At 38.2% G+C, this 12,645-nt stretch overlaps 1 protein-coding gene across 3 annotated transcripts; it reads right to left on the bottom strand.

The window, feature by feature from the left end:
• Nucleotides 6,020-8,996, bottom strand: LOC109819625 (CBL-interacting protein kinase 18-like). 3 transcript variants are annotated; one of them, XM_020385403.1, is made up of 3 exons: nt 8,933-8,996; nt 7,768-7,863; nt 6,020-7,679 (listed from the first exon to the last, which is right to left on the bottom strand). In XM_020385403.1, exon 3 carries the CDS (start codon nt 7,526-7,528, stop codon nt 6,158-6,160), a length of 1,371 nt encoding a protein of 456 aa, XP_020240992.1. In that variant the 5' UTR covers nt 7,529-7,679; nt 7,768-7,863; nt 8,933-8,996; the 3' UTR covers nt 6,020-6,157. The 3 variants fall into 3 exon arrangements, with proteins under 3 accessions (XP_020240992.1, XP_020240991.1, XP_020240993.1); XM_020385402.1 differs by having other exon boundaries at nt 7,809-7,863; XM_020385404.1 differs by having other exon boundaries at nt 7,813-7,863.

The raw sequence follows: 12,645 nt of genomic DNA, 5'->3' as shown, positions 1-12,645 counted from the left end.
AACCTATACATATTTTAAGACAGTTGATGAAGAGATATAGAGAGAAGAGAAAGGATCTACATATGGTTTTTATTGATCTAGAAAAAGCTTATGATAGAATGCTTAGAGAAGTAATGTGGTGGGTTTTAGAAAAGAAATATTTATCTAGTATATATATTGATGTGGTTAAAAATATATATGATAGACTAATTAACAACATGGGCGAATCGAGAAACTTTAGTTACTGGGGGCAAGACTATAAGTATAACTAACGTGTGATATTTATACCTAAAATATTATGACATCAAAACCAAATATGCATTGTATTATATGTACAAAATAAATATAGCCAATAAAAGTGTTATATTAGAATTCTTTATAATGGTTCTTGCCGTATTTTTATATTTTTACGGTAAGCAATAGTGTATGATGAAGTTTATTCAGCCCTTGATATCAAGAGTGGTGCCACAATCAAGCGGGAGGAGGGTCTGTGGTTGGGAGGAGGAATTGATGCTAGTGTATTGTATCAATTGGTAATCGTTGTAACAGAGCAAAGACGGAATTACAAAAGATAGCTAAGGGGATTTAGAAGAATTTGGTAGAAATTACAATGGTTACTAGTGATAGGGTAACAAAAATTGGGTAAACGGATTGGGCTGCTTGTCCCATTAGCATTTAGTTTCATAGATATGATGCGTTGGTTCAATAGGCTCATGGTATAAATACCAATACGATTTGAGGGTTTTGTGAGGAGAGTTTTGGGGTTTTGGAGCACAGAAAAAGAGAGATCTTTCTGAGCTATTTGTTAGGGTTATTGGTTGAGAGATTGAGAGATTTGTTGGTGAGATTAGTTGGTTCGTTTGAGCGATTTGTAATCTCAATTTGTACTCTCCTTCTCTATTAGTGAAAACCCACCCCCTTCTTGCCCCGTGGACGTAGGCAATTTGCCGAACCACGTAAAACCTTGGTGTTTGTGTTTTGTTTGGTCTTTCTCTCGGCGTTCGTTGGTTTGGTTTCTCAAAGCATCAGTCACAACAAGTGGTATCAGAGCACGGGCAACGCTTGGGCTATTTGGAGGAGTAGATCGCTTTGGAAGTTCATCTAGGGCTTCGTTTGGTGATAAAGGTGGGATCTTTTTTTGTAAAAATCTCGTCTTTTTCAGTTTGGATCTATTTCTCGTTTGTTTCCGCATTGGTTTGGTGGTGCCTTGAGGATTATGGCCGAGAAAGAAGGAGTTGTGGGCAGTACTTCCGGCGTGAAGACCGTCCAAAGCTTGAATATCCACTCAATGAAGATTGATGTGGAAAAGTTCAATGGCACAAACAATTTTGGACTTTGGCGATGCGAAGTCATGGATGCGCTCAACGCGCAAAATTTGGAAGATACGTTGGAGTTGGACGGGAAACCGGACAACATTGATGAGAAGGTTTGGAAAAAGATGAATCGAACGGCGTGTGGTGTGATTAGGTCTTGTCTCACTCAAGATCTAAAGTATGATGTGATCAATGAGACTTCTGCAAAGAAGATTTGGGAGATCCTTGAGAGCAAGTATTTGACCAAGAGTGTGGAGAATCGCTTGCATTTGAAGAGGAGGCTTTACCGCTTCCAGTTGAAGAAAGGAACCTCCATTGGTGATCACATGAACCACTACACGAAGCTTCTTGCGGATTTGGCGAATGTGGATGTTAAGATTGAAGATGAGGACAAGGCGTTGTTGCTATTGAGTTCCTTGCCTGACGAGGAATATGAGACCTTCGTTCTTACTCTTATTAATGGGAAGGCATCTCTTTCGTATAGTGAGGTCACCGCTGCACTTGTGAATTATCAGCTTCGAAAGAAGGATAAGGAGACTTCGTTTGAGCCGGTAGCGGGGGCGTTGGTCGCAAGAGCAAAGGGTCCAAACCGTAGTGGGAGGTCGCAGTCTAGAGGGGCACATCTTGGAGTTCGTAAGAATCAATGTGCCTTTTGCAAAGAAGATGGACATTGGAAAGCCGATTGCCCAAAGTTAGTTGATCGAGCCGGGAAGAATAAGGGAAAAGCTATTCAAGCTTCAGAGGCGAATGTTGTCAAGGCTAGTGGCAACGATTCAGATTCGGATTCTTCGGGCTACTCGTTATCTGCACTGCCGTCAGTTTGTGTTGCCTACTCTACAGAGTGGATATTGGATTCGGGTGCTACATACCACATTTGCCCTAGGAGGGATTGGTTCTCCAGCTTTCAGGAGTTGGAAAGAGGGGATTTCGTGCTCATGGGGAATGATCACAAATGCTCTATTGGTGGTATTGGTACTGTTCGGATCAGGATGAGTGACGGGGTGATTCGGGAGTTGGTTGGAGTGAGGTTCGTTCCTCAGTTGAAGAAGAACATCATTTCACTTGGAGCTTTGGAGGCAGCTGGCTATAGGGTGACCTTGGCGGATGCACGCTTGAAGGTTACATTTGGGTCCATGATTGTGATGAAGGGCGTCAGAAGAAGAAATTTGTATTATTTGCACGGAAGCACGGTGATTGATAGGGAAATGACGACTTCATCAGATTCGGCTAGACTGTGGCATTGTTTGGTGCTGGGGTATATGATTGGTAATACCGTGCATTGGTTGTTGAGGAGTGCTATGACCTGCAGATTGAAGTCCTGTGAGCACATTAGGATGAGCGAGACCGTGGTGGAGTTTGGCACTTCTATCCATCGAGCGAGGGGTCTTTTTGGAGGTGTTCAGTCAGGCATTTGGGGGCCTTCCAAGGAGGCATCATTGGGAGGTAATCGTATCTTGGTTTCCACAGTTGGTGATTGTTCTAGGCATTATTGGGTCGCGACCAGTTCCCGTTGGTGTAAAGTCCTAGAAGTCAACAACAATTGGAAGAAGTGTATTGGCAGAAAGGTAACTCATTGTTTCAGCTTTGGTAGGGGTCCTTTCTTGCGTTGGTGCCGAGCTCACGGCAATAGGAGACACTTCATTGGTGTGGAGACTTTGGGGCGACGAGATGAGATGACAGTTTCGATGGGTCGTTCCTTTCTGGAGGAGGATCGGCGTTTGATGTCGAGCATTGGCATTGGTGTGCGGGCTTCGACATATTTGGGTCATCTTATGCATAGGTCGCCGACTGCTGCTTTAGGAGTTATTAGATCTGGTGGAGCTGCTTCAGATTTTGGGTCGCGTCGGATATTTGGATACCCAGCATTTGGTCACATCGTGGATGTGAGATTGGATCCGATTGCGCGTTTGGGGTTCGGAGGCTCAGTTGATTATCGTTTGGGAGCTTCTGATTTTGTTCTGAGCAGGTATGTCACTTTTGACTCTCGGCAGGTGGAGAGTGTTGATCAGGTCATTTGGATATCGCAGCAGGTGGAGAGTGATGCTACTCCACGTTGGGTGGAGATTACTCCACATACTCCAGATCATACTGCGTCATTTGGGATTCCAGCTAAGGTGACACAGGTTGGAGATCATTTGGTTTTGGATGCAGATGATGGATTGGTTTTGGATTCAGTTGCAGCTGGTAGATATAGTTTGGATATGGCCATTGGTTTACCTCAGGTGGAGGTGTTTGATTTGTCTCAATTTGGGGTCATTGGGAATACTATCAGTTGCAGATCGTTTGGTGATATTGGAGAAGAGTTGCAGACTTTTCTATTTGATTGAGGGCCTTTGGAGGCCGTTTGGGTGAACTACGTGAAGGCTTGATTCCTTGGGCAAAGGATACGTAGGCAGTCATTTTGATGCAGCCGATTTGGTGAGCGACATCGACATTTGGGGTGAGTGTTCACACTCTCATTTGGGTCTCAGCATGTGAGGCATTTGTTTGGTTGGTGTCGGCTCAGTTTTGGGAAAACTTCGCCGAGGTGGAGAATTGTGGAGAAGAATTGGAAAAAGCAGATTTTTGGTCATAAGTCGACTCATGCACAGGCATAAGTCGACTTATGGTAAGTCGACTTATGTTGGTGCATGAGTCGACTTACGTTCTGCTCTGGATTGTTGGTTTTTTGCTCTGCCAAGTCGACTTATCAGGTCTGATAAGTCGACTTATGATCTCTTCTCCAGTTGCTGTTTTTCGCTCTGCCAAGTCGACTTATGCAGACTGATAAGTCGACTTATGACGGGTTTTTTGGAAAGTTCAGGTTCCTATTTGCAGTCTGTTTGGGTTTCTGTTTTGGTATAAATACCAATACGATTTGAGGGTTTTGTGAGGAGAGTTTTGGGGTTTTGGAGCACAGAAAAAGAGAGATCTTTCTGAGCTATTTGTTAGGGTTATTGGTTGAGAGATTGAGAGATTTGTTGGTGAGATTAGTTGGTTCGTTTGAGCGATTTGTAATCTCAATTTGTACTCTCCTTCTCTATTAGTGAAAACCCACCCCCTTCTTGCCCCGTGGACGTAGGCAATTTGCCGAACCACGTAAAACCTTGGTGTTTGTGTTTTGTTTGGTCTTTCTCTCGGCGTTCGTTGGTTTGGTTTCTCAAAGCATCAGTCACAACAAAATATATATATATATATATATATAGAGAGAGAGAGAGAGAGTAATAAGAAGTAGGTAAACAGATTAGGTTTTTCACATTTAGCATTTATTTTCAAATATACGAGGACTTGGTTTAATAGGCTGAAAGGTGTGGGGGGTAATTGCAAAATCATGGACCAAATATTAAATATGGTTTCTTGGGGGTCAATGGGGGCAATTGACCCCACAACCCTCACTATGTATCTACCAATGAGCAACAACTAGAATAAGAACTAAGGAAGGAGAGACTAAACTGTTTCTTATTACCATAGGTTTATATCAATAACCAGTCTTAAGCCTTTATCTTTTTGCATTAGTTATGGATCAACTTATTAGGCACATTTAGGGTAAAATCCTATGATGTATGTTATTTACAGATGATACATTGTTAGTTAATGAAACTAGAGGAGATATAATTTCTAAAGTAGAAAGTGGAGGCAAGCTCTTGAATCTAAATATTTTAGAATTAGTAGAACGAAAATAGAATATATGGAGCGCATTTTTAGTCAAACTAGGAAAAGAAAAAAGCCTATGATACATATTGATAGTCAAAAATTCCTAAAACTAATCATTTTCGCTATTTAGAATCAATTATTAGGCATGATGGTGAGATACATCGAATCAAATCGGAATGGTTGAAATGAAGGAGTGTTTCAATAAATGAAAAATTCTATATGACAGTTATAAGATCAGGTATGCTTTATGGGTCAGAGTGTTGGGCAATTAAAAAATAACATGTTCAAAAATTGAGTATAACAGAATTGAGAATGTTGTCACTAAAAGATAGGATAAGAAATAAGTGCATCCGCAGTAAATTGCTCCTATTGAGGATAAAATGAGAGAGAATAGATTAAGACTATTTGGTCGTGTATAACGGAGACTACTTAGTGCACAAGTTAGAAAAAGTGATAATATTATAGTTAATGGGGCTAGGAGATCTAGAGGTAAACCTGAAATGACTTGGTTAGAAGTGATTAAGAATGATATGATTATGACTAACTTAACGGAGGAGATGACCTATAACAGAATGAAATGGAAGAATATGATTCACGGAAACAACCCAAGCATTTAGAATAAAGGCTTGTTGTTGTTGTTGTTGTTGACTTGTTGTATCTAAAAAGTAAATTTTCTCTTCGATATGAATGGTATCTAGATTCTATGAATGGTATCTAGATTCTGCGTAAATTGCATACAACGTCATTACCGCAAAAGACCTTTTATCAAATTGATTATGTACTATGCTGAGGAGCAAAAGATCTTTTTATTATTATTAAAAACTCTTAAGAAAACGCTCAACTAATAAAATTAGGATAGAAAATAGTACCATTTGAAAGCATAGTTCTTCTTGTATATTCAAGAGACTTAATAGTTATCTGAAGATTCACAGAAAAAATTCATATAAAAGTGACTTCATTTAACATGATCCTGTATCAAAAATACTATTTTCTTGCACAATAACAATACAACTATATCACTTGCAGATTAACCTAATAGATACATTTAGTGTTGGTTGGCATAATCCTTCAGTTGTCTCAAAATCTTCGTTTGGAGAAAAAGAAGTGGACTGCATACCTTATATACAAAGAAAATTACACCAAACAGGAAGTGTATATTACAAAAAGTATAAGCCTCTTTTGATAATACACAAGCAACGAACGTATGGAAAAATTTTCGACAGAGTTTACAGTTAAGGCTGAGGGTGCTGCCGCTGCTCTTGTAGATGATAGTGCTTTTCACCTTGCCATGCCCAAACTATATCTTTAAGTGCCGGCCTCATGTCTTCTTTAAACAGTTTCTGATACTCCAGTGTGTCTCCGTTAGTCTTTTTCACCTCCACAAGGTGCAATGAAGGAGCAACTTCATATATCTCGGCATCGATAGCCAAAATCCCTTTTCTTCCAGGTTTCGATCCTTCCATCTTCAGAACACCCCCATCCTTCTTCCTAACTATTAATTTCAAATTCTCAGCAACTTCTTCCATCTTTGACATAATAGCAGTTGCAGGCTGACGAGAAGTAAACCTCGCTTCTTTTCTTTGGTCCCTCTCAAATAATCCTGAGAGATCGAATCCTGATGATAAACAAATGATATCAAAAGCATTTAAGTTAATGGGCTTTGACAATTCATGATTATCTTCAGGATCTTGGTTTTCCTCGCTCGTGCTGCCATCAGAAGAGCTGAAAAATGCATCAACATTTACATGGGTTATCTCTCTTGTGCCTGTTTCAACCTCCTTTAATCTGTCATCGAAACCTTTTCTGAACCAAGAATTCTCTTTGATCTTTGCAATTGATATTCTAGTACTTGGATTTGGATCTAATATAATGAATAGCAACTTTCGAACTTCAAAATGAAACCAATAAGGGCATTTAAATTCGCCTTTGCCGATTTTTCTATACATCTCCATCAAATTTGATTCATGAAAAGGGAGATAGCCAGCCAATAAAACAAATAGAACTACACCACAGGACCAAATATCAGCTTTTGCACCATCATATCCTTTCCTATTGATAACTTCAGGAGCCACATAAGCTGGAGTTCCACAAGTGGTGTGAAGTAAACCATCTTGCCTTTTAGATTCAGCAAGTGCACTTAAACCAAAATCTGATACCTTGAGATTTCCATTTTCGTCCAACAATAAATTCTCGGGTTTCAAATCTCGGTGATAAACACCTCTACTATGGCAATAATCAACAGCACTAATCAACTGTTGGAAGTATTTTCGGGCAACTTCCTCTTTGAGCCTACCCTTGGAAACCTTATTAAAAAGCTCGCCCCCTTTCACATATTCCATCACAAAGTAAATTTTGGCTTTGGTAGCCATGACCTCGTAAAGTTGAATAATATTTGGATGTTTCACTAATCTCATTACTGATATCTCTCGTTTGATTTGATCAATAAGGCCAACCCTCAAAACCTTCTCTTTGTCGATCATTTTTATAGCAACACTTTGAGAAGTCTTCATATTTCGTGCATGATACACTTTTCCAAATGTTCCTTGTCCTAATAATCTGCCCACTTCATACCTTTGCATCAATATATGGGCCTTATCGTCCATTTCTTTTATGATATTTATTAAGCTGATAAACCCCCTTTCCTGAGATAATATACAATATTTACAAAGTGGAATGTCAAATAGCAGCAGGCGTCAACAGTCCTCCCCAAGGTCGTGATCTATCGGAACAAATTTTCTTGCGTTGGTAGGTCCACTGCGTATTAATGTAGGTGAAACAATTTTGATATTGTTACAATAACCAAGTTAATCAAAGTTGAATGAAGATAAAATGGGACAGTTACAGTCGCTACAATCTCACAGGCGAGGATTTTTGGGCACTTACGCACATCTTTCAGCATTCCTGGGTATTTGTCTTCCAGCTATTTGGTTGGAACTACCTGCATGAAAAAAATAAAAAAAAATTAATTCTTTTGATAATGCTAAAATAACTACACTAGTTTTTTATCAGAAAATGAGAAGGGTTCATTTGGATTGGTCAAACATGATTATTGTTGAGAAAAAAAGATTTATATATAGCAGCAGTAAGAGCAGAATACACAGTTGAGTAAAACTAGGTTCTGGTTTTTTAAAAAAAGAATGTGTTCAATGGCTCTCTCCTTCTAGATATAGTATATATAATTTTACTTTGATATCATTTTTCGAATTGTAAATATTGGTCTAAAGAGAGCATATCTTCAATTCAATTATCAGCTTCTAATTGGACAAATTAGTTCGTAATATCGATCATACTTGATAGTCGATATTGTCTTATGACTTCAAAGAAATATCCCTCCTTTATATATAATGAGAAATTGGTGGTTCTCCTAGAGGCACAAAAAACTAACACAGGTCATATCAAAAAATAACCATGTGTTCTTATATCCAATCAGAAGATGACACGTAGACACCTAATCTTAGTTTCACCTAATTATGAATTCTCATCAAATTAAAATTATCTATGTATATAGATAAAGATGTAAAGCCTACATGAAGGATTTCCTTGCAGTAGTTATTTAATTCAATCCTATATCATCAAATTATCAACCTATCAAACAAGCTATATTAAATGGGCATAGAATCTCTAATATTATTTCTAGGATCATAATTTCTATAATAATTTTAAAGACACTTCATCCCATAAAATTCAGAAATTAGATCTATTGCAAAGAAACAAGATTTTAAACGAAGCCATCAAAATAACAAGACGCATCAAGTTCAATCCAACGCTAACAATAATAGGAAATGTAAGTTGAAAAAGAAAATACCTTCGGCTATTTTAATGTAAGATCTTCAAAAATTTAATCCCTGGTATATTATTCATGGAAATAATCCAAACTGACCCATTATTGAACTATATGAATTTACCCAGGACCATATCGGAGAGCTTCAAAAGAGCTCCATTTGCATTGTCTAAGACCTAAAAAGCTAAAAAAGAAGTGTAATTTCAGGAAAAGTTGAGATTTTTACCTCGGCCATTGGAAGAAAGAGGAGCTCCCAATGACTTCAATCATCTCAGGAGATTTAAGAGGCAGAGAAGGCCTCCCCACTTAGCTTTGTAGGTAATTTTGTGAATAACAACAACTTGAAGGTTCTCTTTACTTTTATCATAAATTTCCACTATTACCCCTTGACTTCGCCTTAAATTGCTGCAAGGAAAAAAAAAATGATAGGGGCACACTCCCAACCACATCCCAAACCACACACCCCCTCTCTAATATGCTACAGTACACCGGGCCCCATATGAGATTTTAAAACTTTAAAATCTCATGTGGAGCCCGGTGTACTGTATCATATGAGAGAGGGGGTGTGGTTTGGGATGTGGTTGTGGGTGTGCCCCTAGTGCCACCCCAAGGAAAATGGAGGCGTTTGGGTACTCTAGAAGAAATAGAGAAAATTTCTCACAATTAAATTCCAAATCAATTATTTACATATTCTATGCTAGATTCAAATACTTATTCAACTCGTGTTGGTGAATCTATTTTGGAATCAAATATTGAGGTTACATTTTTACTTTTAGGGCTGGCTACCCATTCTTTGTCAAACTTTCTTTTAGATATTGTTAGAGTTATTTTAGTGCTGAAAAATAATCCTAAATCAAGGGCAAACAAGTGTCTCGCATTATGCGTAATCGAGTCATCACTTCAAAATAACTCAAGACCCAGCTCAGACGACTCGACACGCTGACATCTCGCGAGGACGACTCAAATGGCGTTACATGTCGACTCCTGGTTGGGTCGACTCACTGATCCACCTACCCGACCGAGCTGACATCTTGCGAAGGAGACTCAAAGGGATGTACTTCTCGACCACTGGACGAGTAGAAATGTGACGAAATACATTGAGCCTCGAGAACCCCCCCCCCTCCGCCCATTCCTCTGCCCCCAATAGTCTTTATGACATACCGGATCACATCGGCACCGCACACCCCTAATCACTTCGCATTAAATACTGAAGTGACCTCTCCTCCACTCATCAGCCGACACTTGTAAAGCAGAGACTGACATGGCCGTCATCCCATACTCGGCCGAAGTTATCATTCTATCCTTCTACCACACTATAAATAGGGGTACTATTTTCAATAATAAGGTAACATCTTTACCTCTACCCGCTGTGCTTAAGAACTACTGCAGTTTATTTTACTTCTTCACTCAAGCAAATCACTGACTTGATCATCGGAGGAACAACCGGAGAACCTAACTGTTGGCCTTCTTGTTTTGATGATGTTTAACAAACAATTTATTACTAATGTTGTTTGTCTAGTGTTTGTACATTCTTATATATTGTAGACAAACAACGTTGTTGGAGGATGGATGGAATAGAGCTTCAACGATGATATCCAATGGAGGTTGGCGGAATGACGGTGAAGCCTTGCTATTCAAAGTTCAAGATCCAAGTTAAAGCTTCATCCGCAAGATTACCTAGAAGAGCTTATTGAAGATCAAGATCAAGCTTGGGTAATTTAGTTTAGGAGTTTATATTATGTGTGTTATATACTCTAAGCTCAATTATCTATACACACACATTTATTGGTTTCTTCGTATATATATATATAGTCATATATATATGTATAAGTTTTGGTTTCTATGCATATATATAGTTATATATATACATACATATGTTTTGAGTTTTTATGGTTATATATATGAAATTCTATATTTCATATTTTCTATTATGTTTTTGAAAACATTGCATAGAATATGCAATTTTGTGAAAATATTGTATTCTTAGTTTATAGACTTCAATATCAGTTTATACATGTTTTACTAAGTCTACAAAAACATTTCACAAAGTTTTAAAAGTTGGTTTAAGTCAAAATATCAAAATATCAATTTTCATATTTTCATGTTTTGGACTATTTTGTAAAATGATGATATTTTTCATTTGGGAAGTCCTTTTTCGAAACCAGTCGTTGTAGCATGTTTATTATCATGTCTACAATCATTCCCCAAAGTTTTACATTTTTTGGAATTTGTTTGATATTTTTAAACAGCTTTTTAAAATCAGCAAATCAGGTTTTTCAGCTGTGTCAGATTTCGGTCGACCGACCCGGTCGACCGATCAGTTGGTTTTTCAGCATTGGGCGACAGAGAGTCTGTCGGTCGACCGGTCCGGTCGACCGAGAGCTCCATCGGTCGACCGCACCGGTCGACCGAAGATGTCAGCTTGTGGTTTCTCGTTTTCGACCTGGATAACGGTCGACCGAATTTTCCGTCGGTCGACCGAACTTTTCCATCGGTCGACCGACAGAATTTCCGGTCGACCGACGATGGATTTTTCTGTTTCCAACGGCTAGTTTTTGTACCGTTGGCTGGGTCTTTTGGTCTTTTGTTTTGGGTGTTTTTTGCTGAAGATTTCTAGTGGGTATATATACCCCATTGCTGATATCTTTTCTAAAAAGCCAAGAGAGTTTGAAAACAAGTTTAAGAAAGTTTTTAATCAAGGGTTTAAGTTTTGTTTAAAAGAGTTTAAGAGTTTGTTTGAGTTTAGTTTGTGAAGCAAATTTCACAAGAGCAAAGAGGAGATCATTCTTTGGTGTTTGGGCATTCAACTCATCTCTCTCTCACTCTTGATCTATAGAGAAGTTTTCCTTAAACTCAATTCTAGCTATTTATTGTTTTGATCTTAATTTCCATAAGCTAGATTTCTATATTGAGTTTATATTGTTTTATCTCTTTGATCACACACAACCTATTGAGCTTATTGTATTTACATTCATAGTATAATTTAGGGTTGTGGGTTTGTCACGGCTAGGTCCAACACTTAGTGGGTGTAGAGTGTGATTGCAAGAGTGTGAGTTGTAGAGTTTTCGGTTAGCTAGAAAACCGAGTGTGTAGAAGAAGTTCCGGCTTCCAAACCGGATTGTGTTAGTGGATTTCTCCCCGGGAGTGGGGAGCGGAGACGTAGGACGGAAGGTCCGAACTCCGTGATCATATCTTGTGTTTGAGTGTGCTTTGGCGTTTATTTATACTTGTGTTTATATTTCTTATCGCCATTGTCATTAGCTCATCATTTATATGATCCACTATCTAGTTCACATTGTTTACCCCTTGTGTTAGTTTATATATCCTTGCATATATATATATTTCATCATATAGGATATATCTCATTGTTTACATTGCTTATCCTAGCTCATATATCTTGTGATATTTCATACTTGCTAGGATAACTTGTTAATTAGTTTTTAATTGGCATTTAATCGGATTAGATTAGCATAAGACCCTAATCACCCCCCCTCTAGGGTCTAACACTAACCTCGCCCTCTTAGGATTTGCTACTTGTGCAGGGAAGAACAGCTAACTTCAGAACCGAACATTCGGCGAGTTAGAGGACCTTCGTCAACTTAATCACTTCTTTCATTGACTGTTTGATATCAGCCATCAACAAATATATTTTTAGTATTTTCTTCAAATCATCTTAACTTTATTCATACTCATTCTTTGTCAAAAATTTAAAATACATACAAAATATTCCCAAATTATTTATTAATTATCTAACTAAAAATAAAAATATTTATATTTTCGGTTTATTATCTAAGCACGCTCAAACATGAGAATGAAAATTAGTATTCTATTCGCACACTCATTTCATTTCATTCATTGCTTCGTTCTATTCTCACTTGATCCAATTCTCGCATATCAAACGAGAGGTTAAGAGTAGTTTCAGGAAACATATTCGTCTCA

The sequence above is a fragment of the Asparagus officinalis genome, chromosome 8, assembly GCF_001876935.1.
Source record: "Asparagus officinalis chromosome 8, Aspof.V1, whole genome shotgun sequence".
Classification (NCBI taxonomy): domain Eukaryota; kingdom Viridiplantae; phylum Streptophyta; class Magnoliopsida; order Asparagales; family Asparagaceae; genus Asparagus; species Asparagus officinalis.
Note: the sequence above shows the minus strand (reverse complement) of the source record. Positions and strands in the feature narration are given on the sequence as shown.